The sequence below is a fragment of the Ambystoma mexicanum genome, chromosome 8, assembly GCF_040938575.1.
Source record: "Ambystoma mexicanum isolate Mex_15411 chromosome 8, UKY_AmexF1_1, whole genome shotgun sequence".
Classification (NCBI taxonomy): Eukaryota; Metazoa; Chordata; class Amphibia; order Caudata; family Ambystomatidae; genus Ambystoma; species Ambystoma mexicanum.
This window is the reverse complement of record NC_090929.1, coordinates 513,964,005-513,990,530: the sequence shown is the minus strand read 5'-3', so window position 1 is coordinate 513,990,530 and position 26,526 is coordinate 513,964,005. Positions and strand designations below refer to the sequence as shown.

The window sequence follows — 26,526 nt, the reverse complement described above, 5'->3', positions numbered from 1 at the left end:
TGTATTCTAAGCGGCAGTCCTAGCCATAATGCAGAAAGCCTTGCTTCCTCGCATGAGACACCGCTCTGGGGAACAGACAGGCTTGGGTCTCTGCCAGGGAGCCATGCCACATCGACCTAGGAAGTGGATGCGGGCCTGCTCTGCTTCCCTCGGGCATAGAGGGCAGTGAGTAGGCACAGAGAATGCTGTATTTCTCGGCTCTGATGTCACGGCAGTGGGCTCGGAAGTCCATATTCCACGGTGGTGATGCCACGCTATCCCAATGCAGCATTTAGAAATGTCTTTCACACAGCACATTCATTTGCCCCCTTGATTCTTGGTTGGCGCGCGTGGTAAAGTCGTGGTTCGCAATATTTTTGTCATGTCTGTTCATGCACTAAATTGTAATTCAGTCCAAGATTATTAATATGGAAATAAAATCCTGACTGCACAATAGCACCATTACATTTGTGTTTCCCCAGATGCGCCTCTACACATGACCCATTTCCACCAGCTGCCCAAAATGGCGGACTTGTAAAACAGGCTACCCAGAGTACCAGGCTTGTAATTCTAGGCAACCCTGGTACAGTTGTATATGGTTTGAAGACCTGAAGCTGGAAGCGCATTAAAGCTGTAGACCTCGGCAGATGCAGGCGAAGTCTTCACATTTCGGCCTCGTTTCGTAGTGCCTGAAGCGTTATTGTTTTTTTCTCCCACCCAGGAGTGCCAAAGATTGCAGTGTTTGATGAATCGGATGATAGCCCGTTGCCTCCGGCCGTCCAGCGGGTGGAGATGGGGGCTGTTGTTTTTGCAGACGTCATGCTGGCTCCTCCCCCTGCCAAGTATCGATCCTTCTTGCTCTTTGATGAACCAGTGAAGGTAAGGGGACCATTTTGAAGCTAGTCCTGCAGGCATGATTCCAATGATTGCACTGTTGTGCATTTTGTTCTGGTTTCTTAATGCGTTGTGATTGTGCTGTGCTGCTCGAGTCTGTGCTTCCAAGCCACTCCATGTTTTGGTATTTTATGTCCTGCAATGCTTTGCCACGCTATGCTTGGTAGGTGCATATTGTGTCCTCTTGTGCAACGTGTTTACGAAATACCAATTCTAATGCATTATAGTCCAGATGAAGCCAGAACTGTGAACCCAGACATCCCGCAGCGCTGCAAGGCCCACTGCAGATGCACGCTTTGCAAATAACATATAACAGTAACATAGAGATGCCGTCATACAAATCACAAATACAGTGAACTAAGCAAGAGCATTCTTATGTCATGGCGTTATTAACATTTAATGGATCTGATGTCTTAATTATTTTTTTTAAACATGTATTACTGCAAATATTTATCTTTTAAAAGGAAATACATCCATCCACATTACATTGCTAAAACTCTCACAATGAAGGGAAAAACAAAAGAAACAAAAAATCTAACAGCCACCCACATCAACATCCAGCCACCCACTCCACTTCTCCATCCATCCGGGCTATCATCCAATTCATACGTCTAATGTGAACATATACATATATACAAATTTACCAAACCAGGCTTTCTTTAATAAAACGAACCCACGTTTTCATGTCCATGCATTCCAATGTTTAATTACATTCCAAAGAGTTTCTGACTGTTTGAGTGAAGTAGAGTTTTGAATGCTTAAACTTGGTTTACAACTTAATTCATCAAAAACAGAGGTCGCGCTGCTTTGACCGCATCACCTGCTTGGAAATATTGAAAGGCGTCCAGTCAACCTACACTATTTGTGCTTCAATCCAGCTTTGACAAAAGATAAAACATTTAGGGGTCTACTGGGTTTTAAGACCCAGATTGGTGCAGTGACAGAATTCCTTTTGATAGACTATGGCAACTCCACCGCAATGTCTCTTTCCTTCCCAAGGAGGCATATGCAATCCCACCGCAATGTCTCTTTCCTTCCCATGTCTCTTTCCTTCCCAAGGAGGCATATGCAATCCCACCGCAATGTCTCTTCCCTTCCCAAGGAGGCATATGCAATCCCACCGCAATGTCTCTTTCCTTCCCAAGGAGGCATATGCAATCCCACCGCAATGTCTCTTTCCTTCCCAAGGAGGCATATGCAATCCCACCGCAATGTCTCTTTCCTTCCCAAGGAGGCATATGCAATCCCACCGCAATGTCTCTTTCCTTCCCACGGAGGCATATGCAATCCCACCGCAATGTCTCTTTCCTTCCCACGGAGGCATATGCAATCCCACCGCAATGTCTCTTTCCTTCCCACGGAGGCATATGCAATCCCACCGCAATGTCTCTTTCCTTCCCACGGAGGCATATGCAATCCCACCGCAATGTCTCTTTCCTTCCCACGGAGGCATATGCAATCCCACCGCAATGTCTCTTTCCTTCCCAAGGAGGCATATGCAATCCCACCGCAATGTCTCTTTCCTTCCCAAGGAGGCATATGCAATCCCACCGCAATGTCTCTTTCCTTCCCAAGGAGGCATATGCAATCCCACCGCAATGTCTCTTTCCTTCCCAAGGAGGCATATGCAATCCCACCGCAATGTCTCTTTCCTTCCCAAGGAGGCATATGCAATCCCACCGCAATGTCTCTTTCCTTCCCACGGAGGTATATGCAATCCCACCGCAATGTCTCTTTCCTTCCCAAGGAGGCATATGCAATCCCACCGCAATGTCTCTTTCCTTCCCAAGGAGGCATATGCAATCCCACCGCAATGTCTCTTTCCTTCCCACGGAGGCATATGCAATCCCACCGCAATGTCTCTTTCCTTCCCACGGAGGCATATGCAATCCCACCGCAATGTCTCTTTCCTTCCCACGGAGGCATATGCAATCCCACCGCAATGTCTCTTTCCTTCCCACGGAGGCATATGCAATCCCACCGCAATGTCTCTTTCCTTCCCAAGGAGGCATATGCAATCCCACCGCAATGTTGTAGGAGCATAAATTCAAGATCAGACGGCCCGCATACCATCCATCTAGGCCTTCCGGTACACCAACTTTAGTACCTGCAACTGGTGCTCTTGGTCTTGTTTTAGGCTTTGGCAAAGCAGAACCAATCTCCGGCCCTCCGTTAAAGTCGACATTGGCTGCCAGTGTGCCGTATAATATATTTTAAGGTATTGTTTATTTTTTTAATGTATTTATGAGCTTGTCCCCCATTAGCTCATTAACTGATTAAAATGAAAGGTAGTTTTGAACAAGACGGCAGGAAGCCTCTGTTCGGAAAATCAGTTCCATACTTCAGATTTAAATCCTGATATGACTGGCACTTCTTGGTTATATCGCCTCATCTGTGTAAGGCCTTACCCAATGATTTTATTTAATTCCTTAGCTTTTGGGGAGTGAAAGTCGATGCTGGTTAAGCAACAATGGATACCACGAGGGGGTGACAACCCATGCTGGACTATGCAACGAGAGACCCCAAAAAGCAGTAAAGGCCCATGTCAGGTTAAGCAACAAGAGACCCCACAAGGGGATGCCAGCCCACGCTGGGCTAAGCAAGGAGTGGCCTTATGAGGGGGTGAAAGCTCGCATCAGGCTGCAGAACGAGAAACCCCACAATGGGGCGAGAAAGCCAATAAGAGAAAAAGGGCTGATGAGCCAGGAAGCCAAAGCATGCCTAAAATACAAATTATCCCAGACAGGGCTAAGACATTGGACCTCATTACACGGTAGGCGGTAAGGGTTTACCGGTACCGGTATTTTACCGGTACCGGTAAATCCTTACCGGCTTACTACGAGGTCCCTTTGCGGGTTGGGGAATTTAACGCCTGCTTTTTGCAGGCGTTAAAAACCAACCCGCAAAGGGACCAGTGGAGCTAATTACGGTACCGCAATTTGCGGTACCGTAATTAGCGCCTTCCCCATTCCTATAGAGCCCTATGGGGCAAACATGGGAATGGGGAAGGGCAATGGTGGAAGGGGGATTACCGCCCCGCCAACCTTGGAATGGGGCGGTAATTCCCCTTTCCACCAAGGCTGTGCCGGTATTTTACCGGCATGAACCATGGCGCTAATAGCGCCATGATTCTCCGCCTACCGTGTAATGAGGCCCATTGTCTCCAACGAGGAGCACAGACCCAGAGACATTGGACAATCTGTGTGATCTATCCAGCAGACCGAGCTTCAGTAAGAAACGAGAAAGACTGAAAGACATTTGAATTTGAATTTCTGCAACAGGCTTAGGACCTGAAGGAGAACACTGAACTCTTTGTGAGTGGTGGTCAGGAAACCAACCACCACCAGCCAAGCAATAGGGGGTAGTAACTCTTTCTAAGGCTGAATTTATGTAAACCTTTTTGTTATAGTGGTAGGGTCAGGGATTAGTTTAGCATAGGATTGGACAGAGGACAGAATTTTTGTGAGACATACTGACAACCACTTTTTAAAATTTTCTTCGAAAGGTAGGGACTGCATTTTACAACTAGGACATATGAGGTATTATTTTCTTGAATTAAACCACTGTGTTGGAAAACATGTACTCTTGTCTGTCTCCTATCACTGATTTACCACAAGGGAAACATCAGAACGACAGAAAAGCCAGCCTCCTGAAGTCACGCCAAACGGGGAACCAATCGAGAAGTATACGCTCAGCCCGCAGATTTTAATTATGCAGCAGAGCACATTTAGAAGAGAGACGATCAGAGAGACAGAACACCAGATGTGGCATTGCGTCTAGAGGTCTGCACTAGGTGAGTGTAGCATGGTTCGGCAGGCAAGAAACTGGAGCCGTGGGTGTGACTGCCCGAGCAACAGCGAGAACGTCTGTGGGCCGAGTCAGTGCCCGGAGGAGAAACTGCCCACTAGCTCTGGCATCAAGCAAGCGGGAAGCAGAAGGAGATGCCCACCACCATGCAGTCCAGTAGAGGAGTCATGTAAGCAGCTCCACAGCAAGACTACATAGCCCTCCCAGGGTGCACAGATCATCAGATACAGGTACACGTTGGCTTCCAAGGAACCGAAGGTGGGTGCTAAGGCTGGAGGAAGGAGCCGGAGAGTGGAGAGGAAGAAGGAGAATAAACCCAAAGTTGAGAGAAACTGGGAGAGTCCCAGAGTGAGGAGAAAGAGGGAAAAGAACCCAGAGTGGAGAAAGAGGAAATATACCCCAGAGAAGGGGATTGGGAAGGGGAAAAAGCCTCAGAGCACAGATAGACTGTGAACACTCCACAGTGGGGTGTAAGAAGGTGAAGAGTGCCAGAGTGGGGAGCGACTGAGTATACCCTAGAGTCAGAAGAGAGAAGAGAAGCCCCAGAGTGGGGAGAAAGACAGAAACACGCCCTGTTGTAGGGAAAGAACCGAGGCAAGGAGGAGCCTTCTGGTGGCTAAAAAGAGAGTGAAAGGACCCTGATTGGGAGGGGGAGCAAAACAGAGGAAAGTCTCCTACAAGGGAGAAAGACTGAGAAATTCAATTTGCAGGACAACCCAAGAGACTCAGCTGGAACCCCGGGACAGCACTCCAGCCATACAAGAATTCTGTTGTGTACTGTGAACATAGGAAAGTCCCTATCGTAAAGAGACACAAGGTTAGGGGTTTGAATGAGCAGCCACCCCCTTCCCTTGAGCAAGGCCCAAAAGTATGTCTTGGTTGTTTTATATTTTCTTTTTAGCCGTAGGAAGAGAAAGTAGATTAGAATAGGATTTCTGGACAGTGTACATCATTCATGTTTGGCAATCTTAACACACTGACAAGCATCCCTTTTTACCTTCTTTTGTAGAGAGCGGGGTTTAGTATCACAGAGTTAGGGAAAGATTAGATGTTTTCTTAATCAGAAGAGGAAATAATCTTTTTGAAAATCATGCCTGCTTCTCCGTCTTCTGATCTTGAGAGTCTGTGTGCATATATATGAGTAACAAGGGTTACTCATATATTTACACAGACTCTTATTTATTCACATATTTCATTAAAATGACAATCTTCATCTATGATTCTCTTAAAATATGGATTTTCTCCAAAGCATTGCAATTGAAAATGATGGAATACATTGTATATCAGTGAGAGATGACCCTTTTTTGCAGATTTCAAACATTGTCAACTGCTGTATTTGCTGTGCAAATAATACCTGAGCTGTACACTGCTGTCATTTTTATTCCTGAAATGAGGTCCGGACAGTGGGAAAATCAGCAGTTAAGAAGGCTGTAGAGGAGGAGCCAAGTACCCTGACTCCAACTGCCCCGCCTACATTACCTGAAAAGTATGAACCAAAGTATGTGACGTACACAGAACAGTTAAACCAACAAAGAGAAGAGCGTGGACTCTGTGCAGTACCCATAAGAGTACCTATACCTAAGAGAAAATGGGAGGTGAAGTACCCATTAAGGAAACCATAACTGCATACAAGACAATATGATGGCCATTTGAACGAGATTCCTGAAGAAACAGAGAAACTAAAAGGAGAAGATGAATGGTGATGTCATAAAAAATCGAACTGACACCCATATAAGAGATAAACAGACCAGAGGGTGCAGACGATTTATAAACCATCAAGAAAGTATCAAGGATAAGTGACATCTTGGGATCAAGGTGAAGAAACCTATGCCACAGATCTGATGAAAATACTTACTTTAAACGTGTACAGATGCAATGAAACGCAAGCAGCAAAGCAATCATGAAGCTAGCCACATGCTTTCGAAAAGCGCCTATATAGATATATATATATATATATATATATATGTATATATATATATATATATATATATAGATGCATATGGACAAGTAAAGGATGGATGTTTCCACTACGCATATAAGCAGTACTGAACAAAGCAAGAAGGCCTCATTTCAGAGTTGCAGTTAAGAAAAGCAATTGAATTAAACAGAATAAAAGCTCAGCTAAGGAGTTGACTGAGCCAAGAAAGCCAAGGTGTTTTGAAACTGGAATTGGCTGACATTGGATACAATTAACGTGAAAGAACAGAGGCTCCTGTTCAAAGATGTCAAGCAAAAACAAAATACGTCAGAGGACTATTGGAGAATTAAATCAAATACAAGAAAAGCTCGATTTCATGGTGTTTAGTCACATGGTAGAGGGAAGTTGGATGGGCAAGATGGTCACACCTACGCACAAAAGCCGGCTGGTGCCCACACTCCCTAAAAATTCTCAGAACACAGTACAGACTCAAGGACAAACTTCAAACACTAATTGACAATTGCCCATTGAGGTGATGATGGATGATATGCTAATTGGTGGGAAGCTGGTGCTAAGATGAGCTCACCTGCACCTGATTGTTCAGTCTGCTTGCTTCTAGATGTAGGTGGAAAAGTACTGACGGGGGTTAGGAGCTAACCAATTGTAGGGGACTGCGTAATTAAGGATCCTATAGTTTGTGTAGCCAATGGAACTTCGTAAATTTAGTGACGTTAATAATGGCCATTTTGAGGGGAAGGCTTAGTTGCCCCACCTGATAAGTATCTTATCACCTTACTCCACTACTAAATACAGATATAGAGCCTATACTTAGAAAACTTAGAAATACACTTAGATCCAATCACACTCTCCGTTAGGTTTTTGTAGTTTGACACGTAGGATGACGTTGGTAATGACGCAGGTCAAAACGTCAATGATGACCAATTGTGGGTATAAGAGCCCAGTTTTTTTATGAAGTAAGTAGAGTCAGAGGATCGAGTGATTGCTGATGTTCGTTGTACTCCCTGTTTTAGATACTTGGACATTAAAACAGAAAAACTTTGCCAAACTATTTGTGTCGTCTTGATTATTGATGTATGAATAAAATCTGCATCCCCATCCATCTCCAGGGTATTGCTACTCATGTTAAAGGGGTGTCTGAGAGAACACCCAGCTAACTTGGTAGCAGAGATAGGATGGTTTGATAATATAGCCATCGCCCGTCGACATAAGTAACTTTAGAGTCTCAGCAAAATCGCATGACCTTTGCCATTCGGCTGACAGGACGTGAAGCTCCCCGGGGCAAGACGAGTCTTAAGGAAAAGATTGTGAATAATATATGTGGCCGGTCAAGTTTGTCTGTTTGTTTTATGTGATTGAAAGGAGTGATGACATCCTAGTTGAAAGAAAACTTTTTATGAAATGGAGAAGTGTGAAGTTGAGACACGGAAGTTGATTGTTTTTAAATTTGTATTCTGATGGTTGTTTTTCAACAAGATTAAAGTAAAAAATCGTGTTTTGACGGGATTGGAGCTTGGGCTGATTGGTGCTTGCTCATATTGTATGTTGATTGAGACGTATTTAAAACATTTGTGATAGAAAATTAAGTAAGTGTTAGCAAAGAGAAAAGTGAAAGGTTAAAAATAGAAGAGGTTACTCCATTAGTGCATCTTTGCAAGCAGCTGCCGAAAAACGCGCACAAACTTAGACAGTACAGTGCAGAATGGGTTAAAGGAAACACGGATAAAATGTTTATGCCATGGCCCCTAGGCGAATCTTTATCGAAGGCAGTCTTGCAGCATATGACGACATATTTGCATGCAGCGTACACAGGAAAGAAGCTAGAATAGCGCCTAGCGAGTCTAGAGCTTTGGAAAATGTATCAACAAGAAAAGGAGGAGGAGCCGCCTTTAGATTGGATACTCAATGTATGCAAAGAGGGGGGTGAAGAGCCTTCTGCTCCGCCAACCCCATCTGAAACGAAAGACGAAGTTAAGAAAGACGATGGGTTATACCCATTACGGGAACTTAAAGCGGCGGCGGGATATAGTAATCCCTTATAAGTCACCTACGCAAAGTAGTGATGAGGGCCCAGAGGAAGATACAGAGAAAGATGTAACCTCCAAAGTCCCGAGAGACAAGGAGACGCGACAAGGAGAGAAGTAATCGAGCAAGCACATCTCTAGGTATAAGGTGAGAAATAAAGAGATGGAAAGGAGACAAGGATAAAACTGATGAGATAGCGCTATTACAGAACAAATGGATGGGAGGTCAGATTTTACTTAAACTCGATGGTAAAGACATCGAGGATCTAAGACAACGGAAGATCAAGATGGACAGGATAAAAAAGACAGGGAAAGAGAATAACGATTGAAAGATGAAGGAGCAAAAAGAAAAGATAGACAAAAATGAGAACAATTATATCAAGATGAGTAAGCAAAAGAACAGGAGAGGGCAGAAGAGCAAAGAAAACGTGACAGTAGACCAAGAATAGATGATGAACAGGAAAAGATCAAGGAGAAAAGAATACAGAGACGAAAGGGAGGAGGAGATACGAGGGGCATATGAACGCAGGGATATGAAAAAGAAAGAGGAAGACAGAGCAAGAGAGGAAGCAAGAAAGTGCAGAGAAGTTTATGACCACATGGAACGTAAAAGAAGACAGAGAGCACGCAAACTCGAATATTTGGGAAAGGGAAGTAAGAAATCTCGATCCATTGGTAGAATGGGAAGATATAGAGGAATTATTTCCTGAGTACGAGTCATTACCAGGCCCATCTAGAGCAAATCTAGAAGACAAGTTTGACTCAAGAAGTATTGGGGAAGCGATCAATAAAGTATACCATGACATGAGAGCTCAGAAATAAGCTCAGGGGAAAGGAAAAAATGATTGTCTTGAGAGTACTCAGTTGTATGACACGGAGGAAGCCTCATGTAGCACGAGACATAAGGAGCTGTCTTTAGACAGACTAACTCTGAATAGAAATGATGACGAGAGAAGTTACACGAGCTGGGCACAGGAAGTGTCCGACAAAGAAAGGGAAACCTTCCAGGGGGAAGAGAGAAGTAATGTATGTGGTCCAAAGGGATGTTCGCCTATGGATAAGGGAGTAAGATGGCCGGATTACCTATGTCTAAGGCATCAGAGCCACTGATACAGTCAGACCGACATAAGGGGCAACTGCACAGTCAGAGGGGGGAGTCCCCGCCTTATGTAAGCAGGTAAAGATCCTTGCCAGGAAGACGGCGATGTGGGAATATCACCCCGGCGGTGGATAGACAAATGATGAGAGATGAGAACGAGTTTGGCGCGTCACAGTTCCCTTTGCTAGAGAAAGGAGAAACAAGGCCACAGTATATACCCTGGCCTCAAATGGACAGGGATAATCTAAGGTGTAAACTCGCGATTTTGACTTCTGGTGCTGGGAAATGGATACATGAGCTAGAAAAGAGGATGGGAGGAAATACATTGGCTATAGGGGACATTAAAGGTCTTCTGATCGCCATACTTGGTGAGAGAGCTGACGATGTATGGACACGGGCAGGCTACACCGGTGTGACTACAGTCAACACCGTGCATGATGGAGCGCCGTTTAACAATTGCAGAGCAGCAGTTTGGAAAGCGCTTCGAGTACTAAATCCGGATATGTCCGATATGGGAGCTATAATGATGAAAAAAGGAGAAGATCCTTTGCTTTCCATTCAAATTTTCCAAGATGCCTGGGCGCTCGAAACTTGTGAATCTTGGGGGAAATCTATACCTGTGTTCTATCATATAATATGCCAAGAGCTGCCCAAGGAAGTGCAGAAGCAGCTAAAGAAATTAGTGGGTATAGAAGCTAAACCGTGGTCTGTAGTTCAGTTGACCATTGCACATTATTGCAGACTTCTGCAGGAAAAGAATTGAAAAAAATATGATACTCGAAAAGGCGAGGAGGCAAAATTGGTTCAGAAAAAACTGTCCAAATACGCCATTGAAGGGGCAATGTTAACTAGTAGAGACAGATCCAATTCACAACAGATAACGAACATGCCACAGGCGAATAACCAAAGGCTCCACAAGGAAGGGATTTCCGAAGAAGGAGTTGGCAAGGTAATCAAGGGAATTGACAGAATAATAGGGGAGGTTTTCAAAGCAATCAAGGTGGGTTTCAAAATATGCAAAATGGGAAGATGGGAAGGCCACTGCCTATATGTTGGACGTGTGGAATGACAGGACATTTTGCTCGTACATGTAGAAGTCAAGGCATAGTACAGAATTATCAGTTTTCAAGAGGGGGGATGTCCAATCCACCTGCGTACTCGCAGCAGAATGGAGATGGGTTTGCGCAAAATCAAACAGTAAAGCAGCAAGAGCTGAGAGTGCAGCAGGGCTTGCAACCACAGAAAATTACAGGTAACCCACCGCAGGGACAATCACAGCAGTCCCCTATGCAACTCCAACAGAACACAGTTACAGGACAGGTATCGAATCCTAGAGTAGGAAGCGTCACTGTTGATGGAGGAAATCCTTTTACAAATAATGGTACAAGGCTGTACATGGAACAGGACAGCTCACTGGGAGACCTGATGTGTTCCATACTATATGTGACACCAAACCCTCATGAGGAGCCAAGGGTGGCTATTAGTATAGGAGGCAAACATTTTTCGTTCTTAGTGGACACGGGTGCAACACGCTCATGTATATGAGAGGGCACATTTTCAATGTCTGGCAATGCCATGAATACTCAGGGATTCACAGCAGCTACAAGTTGCGTTCCTTTTACCGAAGAACTACCAGTCTTTATAGGAAAATGTGACATGAATGTGCCTCTACTTTATTAGAGGCAAACGCCTGTCAATATATTAGGATGAGATCTGATGACTAAGTTAAATATGATGATCTCATTCACTGATGAAGGCATAATATGCTCAACACCAGGAATGCATTATTTAAACGTGTGTGAAATAATTATGACATATGCAGGACGAATGGCTATGAGAGCAATCCCATTAGAGCCAGAGAAATTTTAAATATGGGGTGTGCATATTGTTGTCCTGGCTGCCAGGAATAGCAGGCAAAACAATGAGAACTCCTGATGAATCTTTGTTTAGACCAAGGATACTCATGTTTGAAGAAAAGGGACGAGTATTTCCCTTAATGATACAAGCAGCCGTAGTGCGAGAAGAAATAGCATTGCTTGATGGCTGTGATGATGAGGGCAGGCAATAGTGTGCAGTAATCGCCATTGGAGAAGGCTACAGATTGACTGACGTCAGTCAGTTTGAAGATCACCCATCTGATGACAAAGTAATATTTGAAATGAACATCACTTACTGGGTGAAAGCAATTAAAAGAGAAGTGCCTCAGAGAATGATGTTAGCACTGAAACGCCCTGAATATTTTGACGAAGACATGGCGAAAGTGACAGTCTCATTGTGGACTACTGGCCCCTATGACGTAGGCCTACTAAAGGGGGTCAGGGAAATGAAGATTAAATTGAAACCAGGAGCAATGTTACCTCGAGCACGGTAGTATCCGATGTCTTGAGAGGCAGATGAAGGAATTTTCAAGACAATTTCTGCCATGAGTGAGCAGGCTATCTTAGTGACGTCAGAGTCACCATGTAATACGTCAGTTTATCCTATCAAGAAATCTAGGGGGGGGTCTCTTGAAGACTAATCCAAGATTTGAGACCAATAAACCAAATTGTCGAGGCCGAGTCCCCTCTAGCCCCGAACCCATCTACAATTCTATGTAATATACCGGTTAATGCACGATATTTCACGGTGATTGACTTGAAAAATGCATTTTTCTCAATCCCATTGCACAAGGACTCACAAGATTTGACTGCGTTTACTTCAGACAAGTTTGCCTGAAAAGCACACGGCTGCCCCAGGGGTACTGCGAGTCCCGATTAATTTTCAATAGAGTCCTCCAGATGGACTTAAGCAATATTGCCTTAGAAAGAGTTGTGCTGCAATACTTCTCCAGCATGGGGTCTGGCATGGATTCACATGCTCATGAATATTCCCCGTCGTCCGGCTGGGAATCCTCGGTAAAGAAAAAATCAGTATCAGTTTCTTTTCTGATCTGTCTTTCTTAGTAGTAACCAATCACTGATCTCTGGGTCATACTGCCCCCAGCCAATGACTGCCCTCTCCCTAAGCCCCGCCTCTGGCTGCCATCCTCAGATTTTTACCACACGCTCAAGTGTTGGGAGTCCTCGTGTTTAGCTCTCGAGTTTTTTACTGCGTTTTCACGTTTTTTCAGGAGATTTTCTAATTTTTTCGGTTTAATCGAGCCTCAAGCTCCACTGTTTCTACTTCCGATAACGGGAACCCGTTTCGGAATTCTTCTACGCCCCTCAAGGGTGAAGTTTTCATCGAGTTTATACTTCTTGGAGGATTCCGGAAGATCTACGGCCTACCTCAACGGACATGGCCCAGGACAAGGGAAGCTCGACGCCCGGATCAAGCTGTTTAGATGCTGCCTTGGATGCGGATTACAGAACGTTTTCAAGGAGGACGAGCATTTGCAATGTCTCTACTGCCTCCATGAGGACAAGACGCACGTGGAGAAAGACTGTGCGTTCTGCAAGAACCTTTCGGAACGGACCAAACAAGATCGTCGTTCCCGCCTCGCCGCCTGGCTGGAGAAGGGCACAGCAGGTGAGAAGGCGAGGAAGAAGTCTGAGCGGGCTTCTAAGTCCTGTGAGGGCGCCCCAGCGACGGGGGCCAAACAGAAGGCCAAGCACCGCGAGTCCGCCGGCACCGGGAGCGCCGAAAGGTCGGGCTCTTCGGTTGCCAAGCAGGGCGCTACTTCCCCGGCACGTTCGACCACGAGCCAGCGCTCTGGTTCGGGGAAGAGGAAGTCCGAGAACCCGGGTAGGCCGCTGGAGCGGACCCGGTCGATCTCGAAGGGGGAGCGAGGCACTGACCCTCCCCCCAAGGCAAAGGCCCAAGACGCACCTAAGGTGGTGAGGGCTTTGATCCACCCGGCAAAGGCCTCTACCGAAGTCGCTGCAACCCTGGCGAAGCCGGCTGAGACTACGCCTGTGGAAACGCCCGCCGGGCCCAGAGTATCCCTGCCACCGCGGAGGGATTCCTCTTTCCAGCCCATCGCTAAGACCCCCGTGAAGCCCCCGGCTGAAAAAGAGGGGGGGGCGGTGGACATTACAGACTCGGAATCAGCCTCTGAGGAGGAACTGGTGGAAACTGAGAAGGGCCTCAATGAAAGGTCCATAGGCCTCAACGAGAGGTCCTTAGGCCTCAACGAGAGGTTCATAGGCCTCAACGAGAGGTTCGAGAAGGTTCGATCCCAGGGGGCGGCCCCTGCTGACGTGATCGAAGATAGCAACGACGACGACGAACAGGGCCCAGTGGAACGGCCATCCCGTCCGTCGCAGCCATTGCCCGAGCCCCAGGATAGCTCGGCGGCCTTTTTGTTGGCAATCCAATCCTTATGCACCGAGATAAGGACGAGATTACCACGGACCCCGACAGAGGATTCAGAACCAGGCCTGTCGGGAAGCCCTCCGAACAAGCGGAGGAGAGTCCACCCCGCTCCGCCCTTCGTGCCTGCGAGACCGGTGGACCCCTCATCCCCCTTGCCGGACCCTAGAGAGGATACGGCGACGGATACAGCGACGGGGACGGACGATGACGGCGGCGATGACACAGCAGACATACCGTCGTCACCTCCCACCCCTGCGGGCGTCTCCAGCAGACGAAATTGGCTCTTTCCACGCCATGATAACCAGGCCAGCTCTGCCCTGAAGAACAGAAAAAGGAGGGGTTTCTGTACCAATGACGAGAGGCCAAGAGTAAGACAGTCCTAGCGGTGCCTTTACTCGACGACATCTGGGAGGAGGGGATTGCTGTCCTCAAGAACTCTTCCACGACACCAGCCAAGAGGGACAGGTACGAGAAGAAGTACCGAGTCCCCAATGCCGCCCCCTTGTGCCTCAGGGACCAGCCCACACCGGACTCTGTCGTCTCGGCAACAGCTAAGAAGAAGGCAGCGGGTGCGGCGGCTTCAACTTCCATCTCACCGCCGGACAGCGAGGGCAAGAAGTTGGACTCTATGGGATGACGAGTCATCTCGTCGCCGGCGACGACGATTAAGGCGGCCAATGCCTTAGCGATCGTGGCCCGCTACGACAGGGAGCTCTGGTTCAAGATAGCTCCCCTGATAGACTTCCTGCCAGATGACAAAAGGGCGGAGGCCCTAGAAATTCTGCAGAAAGGCGAGGTGGCGTCGGATCATGCCATAACGGTGGCAACGGACATTGCCGATACCGTATTTCACCAACTGGGCAACGGAGTTTGCCTCCGATGACGAGGATGGCTCAAGGCGACAGACTTTCGCCAGGACGTCCAGACCAGGGTGTTGGACATGCCGTTCGACGGCAACAACCTTTTTGGTAAGGCGGTGGATGAGTCCCTACAGGCCATCAAGAGGGACTCGGAGACGGCCCGGGCTCTGGGGGTGCTTCAACAGCGGCGGCCCTTTCGGAGCTCCGGAGGCAGACAGGGTGCCTCCAAAGCATCCAGCGGTGGCCCCTCCACTTACCGCCAGGCGGCCCGCTCTTCTTCCCAGGAGGCCTACAGAGTTTGCGGCAAGCAAGGGGGATCCCGCCGTCGTCGCCAATGAGGCCAAGGCGGCAAGGCCGCCTCCAAGCAAGACTAACCCGGCCGTGTTGTCAGGCCCCCACCGAAGCACCCCGGTGGGAGGCCGGCTGACGAAGTTCGTCAGCGTGTGGGAGTCCATCTCCACCGACCGTTGGGTGTTGGACACCCTGGCCAACGGGCACTCGCTGGAATTCCAAAAAAAGTGCCCTCGCATTCCTCCCGTGGCCAGGAAGGAGAATCACGTCCCTCAACTACTGTTGGAGGTAAAGGCGATGCTCAAGAAAGGTGCCATCAAGCTCGTCCCCAGAAGGCTCCGGGGCTCCGGAGTGTACTCAAGGTACTTCCTCGTCAAGAAGAAGACAGGCGGTTGGCGCCCCATCCTGGACCTGCGTCGCTTACACAAGTACATCAAGGCGCAGAAATTCAGGAAGGTCACCCTCCAGCACGTGCTGGGGCAGCTGGAGGAAGGCGACTTCCTATCGTCTTTGGACCTGGAGGATGCTTACTTCCACGTCCCTATTCTAAGAAGGCACAGGAAGTTCCTCAGGTTCGTGGTTCAGGGACGCCACTACCAATTCAGAGCCCTACCGTTCGGATTAAAGTCGGCACCCAGGGTTTTCACCAAGTGCCTGGCACCAGTGGCGGCGCGGCTGCGTCTGCAGGGGATCCACGTTTACCCCTACCTGGACGACTGGCTAATCCGGGCAAGGACAAGGGAACTCACCGTCGAACACACGGCGAGGACCTTCCGGTTGCTCATGGAGCTGGGGTTCGCCATCAACTACCCCAAATCCCACCTGGTTCCGTCGCAGATAGCACTGTTTCTGGGAGCGAAGCTCGATACAGTGGGGCAATTGGCCTCCCCTTCAGAGGAGAGGACCAAGACCATCCTGGGCAAGGTGCGGCGCCTGCTAGCCACGGACGTGGCCAGGGTGAGGTCCATCAAGTCCCTCCTCGGGATGATGTCCTCATGCATCTACCTTGTACCCCTTTGCAGACTTCGGATGCGTCCGCTACAGGAGTTTCTCGACGCCCACTGGCTCCAAGCGAGGGGCTGTTTCGAAGACAGGATCCCTCTCGACGAGGAGTTCCGTCGGGTGATCTTATGGTGGGGCATCACGTGCTCACGACAGGCACGGAATTTCAAATCCCGGCGTTTCAGGAGACGGTGACAACGGACGCCTCTCTGGAGGGTTGGGGGGCCCACACCGGAGACCTCCACACAAGAGGCTTTTGGCTCCCGGAGGAGAGGTCTCTCCACATCAACATCCTGGAGCTCCGAGCAGTGTTCTAGGCTCTCAAGTCATTCCTTCCGTCCCTCAAGGGCAAAGTGGTGAGGATCTTCACCGACAACACCACCACGATGTTCTATATACGGAAGCAAGGAGGCACCAGATCCGCAGCCCTATCCAAGGGGGCCCAGGATCTGTGGCACTGGGCGGTCACCCAGGGGATGTCTCTGGTTCCCTTCCAGCTGGCAGGAATAAAAAACACCATTGCGGACTCGCTCAGCAGGGAGCTGCGCTCGTGCCACGAGTGGGAACTGCGCCAGGACCAAGTGGATCGACTCTTCCAATGATGGGGCAAACCCCAGATCGACCTGTTCGCGACAGCGACGAACTCCAAGTGCCAGAGGTTCGCCAGCAGGTTCCCTCAGCCGAGGAACATGGGCGATGCTTTCTTGTTCCCTTGGGACGGCCTGTTTCTATACGCGTTGCCTCTGTTGCTGTTGCTGCTCCGCCTCATCAACCAGCTCAAAAGTTCCAGGTGCAGGATGATCCTCATCGCACCGGCGTGGCCGAGGCAGATCTGGTTCCCGGACCTTCTGGACTTGTCAACGTCCCCACCAGTCAAGCTGCCGGCGGACGCGGATCTTCTCTCCAGAGAAGGAGGTGCCATTCTCCATCACGACCCACAGTCGCTGAACTTGCAGACCTGGCTCCTGCAGCACTAGAGTTTGGAGGGTACGATATCCCGGCTGATTGCAGAGAGGTTCTTGCAAAGGCCAGGGCGTCCCCGACTCTCAAGTGTTACGGTCATAGGTGGAAGGTGGAAGAGGTTCTCTGTCTGGTGCCGTGCACAGAAGATTAACCCTCTGCGGATTACGGCCCCTCAAGTGCTGCCATAACAACTGTCGCTGGCCAAAGCTGGACTTGCTCACGCCTCCATAAAAATACATCTGGCTGCCATCTCCCGATACACCAGGACTATGGGACGGGCGTCCTTGTGGTCTCATCGCCTGGTAAAGGAATTCATGAAGGGACTATTCCGATCTTTCCCGCCGGTGAAGGCCCCTGCCCCAGCGTGGGAACTTAATGTGGTGCTGACCAGGCTCATGGGAGCCCCATTCGAACCGATGCATTCGGCGCCTTTGAAGTTCCTGTCATGGAAGACAGTGTTCCTCGTGGCCATCACCTCTGCACGACGAGTGGGAGAGATTCAGGCCCTATCTTGCAAGCCTCCAAACTTGACTTTTCATGACACAAGGGTAGTGCTGAGGACACACCCCTCCTTCATGCCCAAGGTGCCGTCGGACTTCCACCTCAACGAGCCCTTGGTGTTACCAGTTTTCTTCCCGTCGCCTTCGATACCGGCCGAGAGGACTTTGCACTCACTGGATGTAGCTAGAGCGCTGAAGTTCTATGTGGTTCGCACAAAGAGTTTTCGGAAGACGTCACAACTGTTTGTGAACTTTGGGTCTGTGAATCAAGGGAAGGCTCTCTCGAAGACTTCCATTTCCAGATGGCTTTCCGGCTGCATCATGCATTGTCACCGGTTGGCAAACCGACCACTGCCCGGCCGTCCGAGAGCCCATTCGACCAGAGCGATCGCTGCTACCACGGCGTTCCTGTCTGGTGTGCCCCTGCTGGACATCTGCAGGGCTGCTATGTGGAGGTCAACGCACACCTTCACAAGTTTCTACTGCGTCGATCGGGACTCCAGGGAGGAGTCCAGGGTCGGCCAAGCAGTGCTGCGCAACCTGTTCGCTTAAGGTGAGCCTGGTGAGGAGGTAAGAGATGCTTAATGTTGAGTTGTTGTATTGCTTAATGTTGAGCCTGTTGTCACCTCCCGTGGTTGTGCATGTGTATACTGCTATGTATTCTTTTATTCATGAGAATGTGAATCCATTCCAGACCCCATGCTGGAGAAGGAACAAGTTACTTACCTGTAACTGTTGTTCTCCAGCATGGGTCTGGCATGGATTCACATGCGAACCCTCCCACTTACCCCTCTGCGGCTCTTCACTTGGTCATACTGCCCCTTGGCGTGCTACCAAATCTGAGGATGGCTGCCAGAGGTGGGGATTAGGGAGAGGGCAGTCATTGGCTGGGGGCAGTATGACCCAGAGATCAGTGATTGGTTACTACTAAGAAAGACAGATCAGAAACAAAACTGATACTGATTTTTTCTTTACCGAGGATTCCCAGCCTGACGATGGGGAATATTCATGAGCATGTGAATCCATGCCAGACCCATGCTGGAGAACAACAGTTACAGGTAAGTAACTTGTTCCGTAGATGATATTTTAGTTTGCAGCACCACAGAGGAAGAGTGCAGACACGATTCTGTTCAGCTGATGATTATACTTGCTGACAAAGGAAATAAGGTTGACAAGGAAAAGTTACAGTATTGTCAACAAGAAGTGCTGTACATAGGCCTATACATCTCAAATGAAGGAAAGAAAGTTACTCCTGAAAGAGCTGAGGCTATTTTAAAAACAGCTAAACCACACACGATAAAAAACATGCAGAGTTTTTTGGGACTATGTCAGAGCATGGATTTTTGACTACAGCTCATATATAAGGCCTCTCTTACAAGCCTTGAAGAAAGCACAGGCAACGCAAGAAAGAATCGTGTGGACTGAGGCAATGGAAGAAGGGCTTGATGAATGGAAAAAAGCCATTTGCACGGCTCCAGTTTTAGGGATCCCCAATTATACAGATGGTACTGTTATGACAGCAGTGCTTACGCAGAGAACCATGTTCAGGTACAAGCCCCTTGCATATTACAGTGGAATCTTAGACCCAGTGATGAGAGGTCCTTTTCCGTGCAAACAAAGTTTGGCAGCCGCCGCGTTCGACATAGAGAAGGCCACAAGCATAGTGATGGGATGCTCTATGACGTTATTTGTTGAAATTAAAAGGCACGTTGACTTTTCAAAGGGCTTCTGCCTATGAGGTAGTTATATCAAATCCAGCAATCAAAATAGTTTGATGTAAAATAGTGAATCCAGCTATGTTTATTGCTGAGCCAATCACGGAAGGAGAGCCCATACATGATTGCGCAAACTATGAAGAGTTCTATGATGAAATCCCTAGTGTAAAGGAGAATGCACTAGCAGGGGGAGAGATTGTGTTTATTGAAGGTGCTTCACCACAGGCGCTGCTGTGGTGAAGCACCTGGCAAATGGGGAGTTTCGAGTGCTCGTTAGTACTCGACATGTTGCGCTTTTTTGGTAAATTGTATAGTTTGTCAACAATTCACATCTGGGCATAGACTGTGCACAGTTAGGGGAGTCATTCCAAGACCTAATGTCCCTTTTCAGCACTTGCATATCGACTATGTCGACATGATATAAGTATGTAATGGATACAGATATTTAATTGTTGTGGTGTGTCCTTTCTCAAGATGGATAGAGGCAGGTCCATGCACACAGCCAGACTCCACTTGTGCGGCCAAATTTCTGGTACGAGAAGTATTTCTTAGATGGGGGAGTATTTGAAGTCATGAGGTCAGATAATGGTTCTCATTTTGTTAACACAATGTTTGAACAGATCAGCTTGTTGGTTGGTATAAAGCACAAGTTTTCTTGGGCTTATCATCTGCAAGGAAATGGGATCTGCGAGAGGCTCAACAACGGCTTGCTTAAGGAAAGGATAGCCAAGTTGAACTTACTCTGAAGAACGGGTGGTTCCATTGCCTACCACTGGCATTATATGCATTAAGGAACCAACCAGGTTCTGACCACCATCTTAAGCCTCACGAAATCGTGACAGGAAGGCGAATGCGAACACCCCTAATGCCTCCATCCCTAGTTAGAAGTGATGCTCAGCCGACAGCAGAAGTGCTAGGATTGGAACTGCATAACTATTTGAACTGTATGACTTATAATATTTCTGTCATTTCAGGATGCTTCAACAATCCAACCTCCGGAATTTCATCTTCCCCAACTTTACCCCGGAGATGCGGTCCTAGTGCGTAACCACACAAGGAAAAAGTGGGACGAGCCCCGTTTCAACCGCCCCTTTGTCGTTGAGGACATAACGTCGTCTGCTGTCAAATTGCAGGGTAGGTGCGCTTGGATCTTCTTGGGGGATGTAAGGTCTACTCTGGAGAAATTCCTCTGCCTACACCCCTCCATGAAGAAGCTGCAATCATCAGGGATGAACCACAGCGCGTGCAGACGCGATCTATGACGAGGAAGGAGGACGCATAACCTGACAAGTGGAAAGATTAAAGAAACTTGTAGTTGGACTGTGGCTTGGTTTTGGACACTCCCTTTTAAGCTATTCATAAAAGGGTAAAAGAAAAAATGTGAACACTCTGTGCATCTTAGTTGCAGGGTTAAGGGAAGATCTGCATTCCTACAGCCACAGTAGCTTATTAACTTTGGACTAAGGCATATTTAAAGCCTTGATAAGAAGAGGAGTATGCCAGACTCTGATTGTGGATACAGCAATTGGAAGAGGGTACAATACCCCGATTCATTCCACATTGAGTTTTTGTTTGGATCTACTTATGGTTTTACCCAGTGATGACCTTTCTAGGAACATACTCACGTATTTTGAGTTGGTGTTGCGTTCTTATCCTTCACTGGTGGGAAGAAATTGCTGCATTCCAGCTTTCATTCGAGATCCTGACAATGAGAAAATTATAAGAAGATTGCTCATAGTAATCGCCAAACAATTCTTGAAGTAGTCTGAGTACAGTGAAGAAAATACAAATGCCCTTATCAGCCGACGCAGCACAAAGACTAGTCAGTGTGGTGTTCTTTTGTCTAATTGAGGAATAAACGCATCTTGTTGGGATACACACTGATGTGGTAACCTTCCTGAGAGATCCAAGAAACAGTGCAAATTTGAATGTGATCTTGGAGGGAATGTAACAATTAGGTACTCACGAATGTCCGGAAACAGCAGAGGTGTAGAATTGGCTCTGAAGTAAATAGGTAATTCCCCCAAAGTGTTCAGAGGCCAGAAAACTGGACTCAGTGCATCCCGGGGGCAGCACCCTTGGGAAACCCTTGTGGGGAAGAAAACCCAATTCTGTCTCGTAGAGGATGGTGTCTCCAAAGTAGTTGTGGGAGAATGGTAAGTACTGCAGGCTGAGGAAGGAACGGTTCCTGGAATCCGCTCGGTGAGAAGGAGTCGAGCAGCGACGTGGATGGAAGCCCGAGTACAGCAGGCTGTGGAAGGAACGGTTCAGGAATCCGCTCGGAGAGGAGGAGTCGAGCAGCAACGAGGAAGGAAGCCCGGTTGTGCTCAATGCTGTAGATAAAGAGTAAAGGTAAGGAAAGAAACAAGGTAAGAAGTAGCGAAGAAAAGAAACCGCACACGAGTGCACGGGGCAGGAAAGCAAGATGAGTAACAGGGAAATAAGGAAGGTAAGGAAAAGGTAGAATAAGTCGAGGCGGAACTCAGATAGAGTGCGCAGGGTGCAGAATAGAGGAGAAGAGGCTTAGAAAAGTCTCAATGGTTGTACAGCAGAATGCTAGAAAAGGCACCAGCGCAAACAGCGAGGTGAAGCGACAGAAGCGACGCGTCTTGCCCAACCATAGAGAGGAAGATATAGAATGGGCAGACGCGGTCGCCATGTTGGAAAAAACTAGAACGGTAATCGTCTTGTGGCAATAGCGCTGATAAGCCGCCATCTTGAGTTCCATTGCTGGTATCTTGAATGACTCATTCTCCATTTCCGCCAAGCGTGTCGAGCTGAATTCCTGACAGTATGCCCTCCCCGTGGGGTGATTGGTCCAGGTTTCCAGGGGTGAGAGCGATGGAATTTGTTTACCAGTCTTGAGGCATGAACTGATGAAGCGTTTTCCCAAGTCCTGTCTGATGGATTGTAGCCTTTCCAACCGATCAGGTATTGCAGTTTACCGTGATAGTATCTGGAGTCGCATATTGCTGCTACTTCATACTAAGGACCCTCTTGAGTATCTACTGGAGGGGGAGTATGATTGAAGCCCCTATTGAACCTATCCGGTATCTGTGTCTTGAGTTGAGAGACATGAAAAACATTATGAATCCGGTACCAGGATGGCGGGAGACGGATTTTATATGCTACCTTCCCGATGGCCTCAATAATGGGAAATGGTCCAAAATACTTGGGGGATAGTTTCGATGGTACCAAATGTTTAGGAAGGTATTTAGAGGAGAGCCATACTAGATCCTTAGTTTTGTAGGTTGGTTCCTGTGAGCGTTTCTTGTCAGCTTGTTGTTTTACCCGGTCTCTGGTTTCAGAAAGGGTAGCAAGGGCTGTAGCATGTCCTTTCTGGATGTCAGAGACTAATTCATCTACCGCTGGGATTTTGGTGGATCGAGGATTTACGGTAGGGAAACTGGATGGATGGAATCCATATGTGCATAAAAAAGGTGTCATTTTGATGGCTGTGTGAAAGGAATTATTATATGCGAATTCAGCATATGGTAGAAGAAGGCTCCAGTTGTCTTGAGCAGCTGACACAAGCAGCTGATTTAATCTCTCTGTTTGCCCATTGGATTGTGGGTGATACCCAGAGGTGAGGTTTCTTTGTATACCTAAGGTTTTGCATAGTATTTTCCAGAAGGAGGAAACATATTGAGAACCTCTGTCAGATATGATGTATTTTGGAAGTCCATGGAGACGGAAGATAGTTTGTAAAAAACAGGATGCCATCTGAGCTGCTGAAGGTAATCGGCTCATGGGAATGAAATGTGCTAGTTTGGTCAAAGTATCTATAGTCACCATGATGGTTGTATTGTTTAAAGAAGGTGGTAAATCTACAATAAAATCTGTAGATATGCACTCCCATGGTTGAGTGGGAAGCCTAGGTTGTACCAACCGCCCTGTAGGCAGATGTCTAGGAACCTTAGATTGTTGGCAGATGGAGCAAGAGGAAACATAATCCTTGACGTCTTGTGTTACTCCAGGCCACCAAAAGTGTCTATTGATGAGTTCCAGGGTGGTTTTGATTCCTCTATGTCCTGCGACTTTATGGTCATGACACATATGTAATACTCTCTTTCTTGGTATACCTTCAGGTATGTATAGTTGGTTACGCGAAAGTAAAGTCCGTCTTCCATTCTCAGTTCATGATCACTGATTTCTTTCTGATTCAGTTCTTGGCATTGTTTTCATATAGTTTGAAAATAAGAGGATACATAGTATAGAAAAGTGGCGTGTGACCACATCTTTTCCGGGAGGCATGATAAAGTATTATGTGAACTTCTGGAAAGAGCATCAGCGATTTGATTATTGGTTCCCGGTATGTAAGTAAGGACGAAGTCATAGGATGAAAAGAAATATGCCCACCGAGCTTGTCGACTGTTTTGGCACTCCATGTTTTGTAACACTCTCAAGTTCCTGTGATCTGTACGAATTTGAACAGGATGTTGAGCCCCTAAAAGGAGGTGTCTCCATTCCTGGCAACTTCTCTTTATAGCTAAGAGTTCTTTTTCAAGTACGGTGTATTTGCGTACTGATTCTGTCAGGGATTTTGACATGTAGGCAATCGGATGTTCGATCCCTTCTTTCGAAACTTGCTTGAGTACTCCTCCTATGGCTGAGTCCGAAGCATCGGTTTCCAATAGAAAGGGTTTTGTCTGATCTGGTAACCGTAGAATCGGTGCTGTAGAGAAGGCTATTTTGAGACCTTCAAAGGCTTTCTGAGCGATTGAAATTCCACTCAAAAGATTTTCCTTTTTGAAGAAGAAGAGTGAAGGGTTTGATGATTCTAGAAAAATGTGGAATAAACTTTCGGTAGAAGTTAGTGAATCCTAAGAACCGCTGTACTTCCTTTACATTCTGAGGAGGTTTCCATTTGTAGATAGCTTCTACCTTCCTTGGATCCATGGCAGCTCCTTCTGCAGATAAAATGAAACCCAAATAGGGGATACTGGGTAGATGGAATGAACATTTTTCAATTTTGGCAAACAATCGATTTTGATGAAGCCGTTCTAGAACTTCAGAGACATGGATGATATGTTCTTGTAGATTGTTAGAAAAAATGAGGATGTCATCCAAGTATACGATTAGGGTATGAAGGAGTAAATCCGCAAATATGTGATCTACAAAACGTTGAAAGACTGAAGGGGCATTTGCTAGCCCAAAAGGCATCACCCGATACTCGTAATGTCCGAAAGGCGTGCGGAAAGCTGTTTTCCATTCATCTCCTTTTTTAATTCTGATCAGATGATATGCCCCTCTAAGGTCGAGTTTTGTAAAGATAGTTGCGCCTCGGACAGCTTCCAGAATATCCTGGATAAGGGGCAGTGGGTATAGATCTTTGTATGTAACTTTGTTTAGGCCTCTATAATCGATGCAAGGACGGAGCTCTTTACAATCTTTTTTTGGGGATAAAGAAAAGTGAAGCACCTGCAGAACTTTTAGACTTTGTGATGAGACCATGACGCAAGTTGGTTTGTAGGTATTCCTTTAAGGCAACCTTCTCGGGAATAGAAAGTGTGTACATGCGACCAAATGTTACTTGCGCATCTGGTAGTAATTCGATAGAACAATCGTCCTTTCTGTGGGGTGGTAATTCCTTGTATTCATCATTTGAGAAAACGGAGCTGTACTTGTGGTAACATTCCGGCAGTAGATTCAGGTTGGATATGGTAGATAATACCGGGTTTTTGTCCAGGGATGTAGTTGTAGTATAAAAGCCCACCACTCCTTTGGGTAGGCAAGAATGCAAGCAGTGTTCGGAACCCAAAAACAATGTTCCTGCAGCCCAATTGATGAATGGGTTATGTTTAACAAGCCATGGGAGACCTAGTATAAGTGGATAATGGGCGGCCTTTATCAAATCGAATGATAACTCTTCTTCATGTGTAGAAATCTTCATGGTGAGGAAAGTTGTGTTTTCTTTAATGGGTCCTGATGATAAAGGGTTTCCATCTAATCCTTCCACTGGCAGACTCAGGATTTTAGCCACCCGGGGTATGTTGTTTCTAAATGCCCATTCAGAATCCATAAACAATCCTGCTGCACCACAATCTACTAAGGCGGGTATTTGTTGGATGTGCTTGTCTAGGAATTGTAGAGACACATTGATTACCACCATCTTATGGCGAGTTGAGGTTGTTTCCTGGGAACTTTGTACCAAAGACCCACTCATGGTTCCCTTCATGGGTGGGAGTTGTCGTTTCCCTGACGTCTAGGAGTAGTCAGGTGGCAGTCTTTTAGAACATGTTTATCGGAACCACAATACATGCATAATCCTAATGTTGTTCTTCTTTGTCTTTCTTCCGGTGTTAACGGTCCACGAGGTATACCCAATTGCATAGGTTCCCCGAATTCTTGGTTCTTACTGGTCCTAGGAATATCCGACTTGTAAGGTACTAGCGGTGGACGTGATTTCCCCTTCTTTCTTTCTAAATTTCTTTCTTGTATGCGGTAATACAACTGGAGTACTAATGTAACCATTTCCGCAAAATTATGAGGTCTAGGAACTCTAGAGACTTCATCTCTAAATTCTTCACATAGATTCCGGCGGAATATGGTCAGGAGGGCATCATCAGCCCATGCCGTCTCATTGGCTAATTGTTTAAACTGTGTGATGAAAGTTAGGATATCAGTGTTCCCTTGCTTCAGATCCAATAGATTTTCTTGTGCTGACACCACTAATTCTTTTCTCCCAAACATGGCTTGCAGACTGTTGGTAAATCCTGCATAGGAATCCATTAGCTGATTGCTGGTGGTGACTAGTGGTGTAGCCCAGGCCAGGGCGCTGCTGGCAAGATTAGATATCAAAAAACTTACTTTAGCTCTATCGTTTGGAAAAAAACGAGGCTTTCAAAGTGATTTTCACCAAACAAGAGTCCAAGAATTCTTTTAGTTTTTTAGGGTTGCCATCGTATTTTCCCATGGGTAATGATCCTGGGATCTCTGACCTGTTTGCAACCATTTGTCTCAACGTAGCATTTTCGTTTCTTAACGTCTGTACTTCAGTATTGAGACTCTGCATGGCTGCCATTACTTGTTGCATCTGCTGTTCCATTTTTTGTTTCCTTTTTGGGCGTCGCTTTCTGTAACAATTAGGTACTCACGAATGTCCGGAAACAGCAGAGGTGTAGAATTGGATCTGAAGTAAATAGGTAATTCCCCCAAAGTGT

At 47.1% G+C, this 26,526-nt stretch overlaps 1 protein-coding gene across 5 annotated transcripts in view; it reads left to right on the top strand.

Annotated features, from left to right (window-relative positions):
* MORN1 (MORN repeat containing 1) overlaps positions 1-26,526 on the top strand; it is a 2,351,913-nt gene that overhangs the window by 1,476,408 nt on the left and 848,979 nt on the right. For all 5 annotated transcript variants that reach the window (XM_069610184.1, XM_069610185.1, XM_069610187.1 and 2 more), the window contains one exon: positions 701-858. In XM_069610184.1, coding sequence (XP_069466285.1) covers positions 701-858 — 158 coding nt within the window. The remainder of the gene's footprint in view (positions 1-700; positions 859-26,526) is intronic.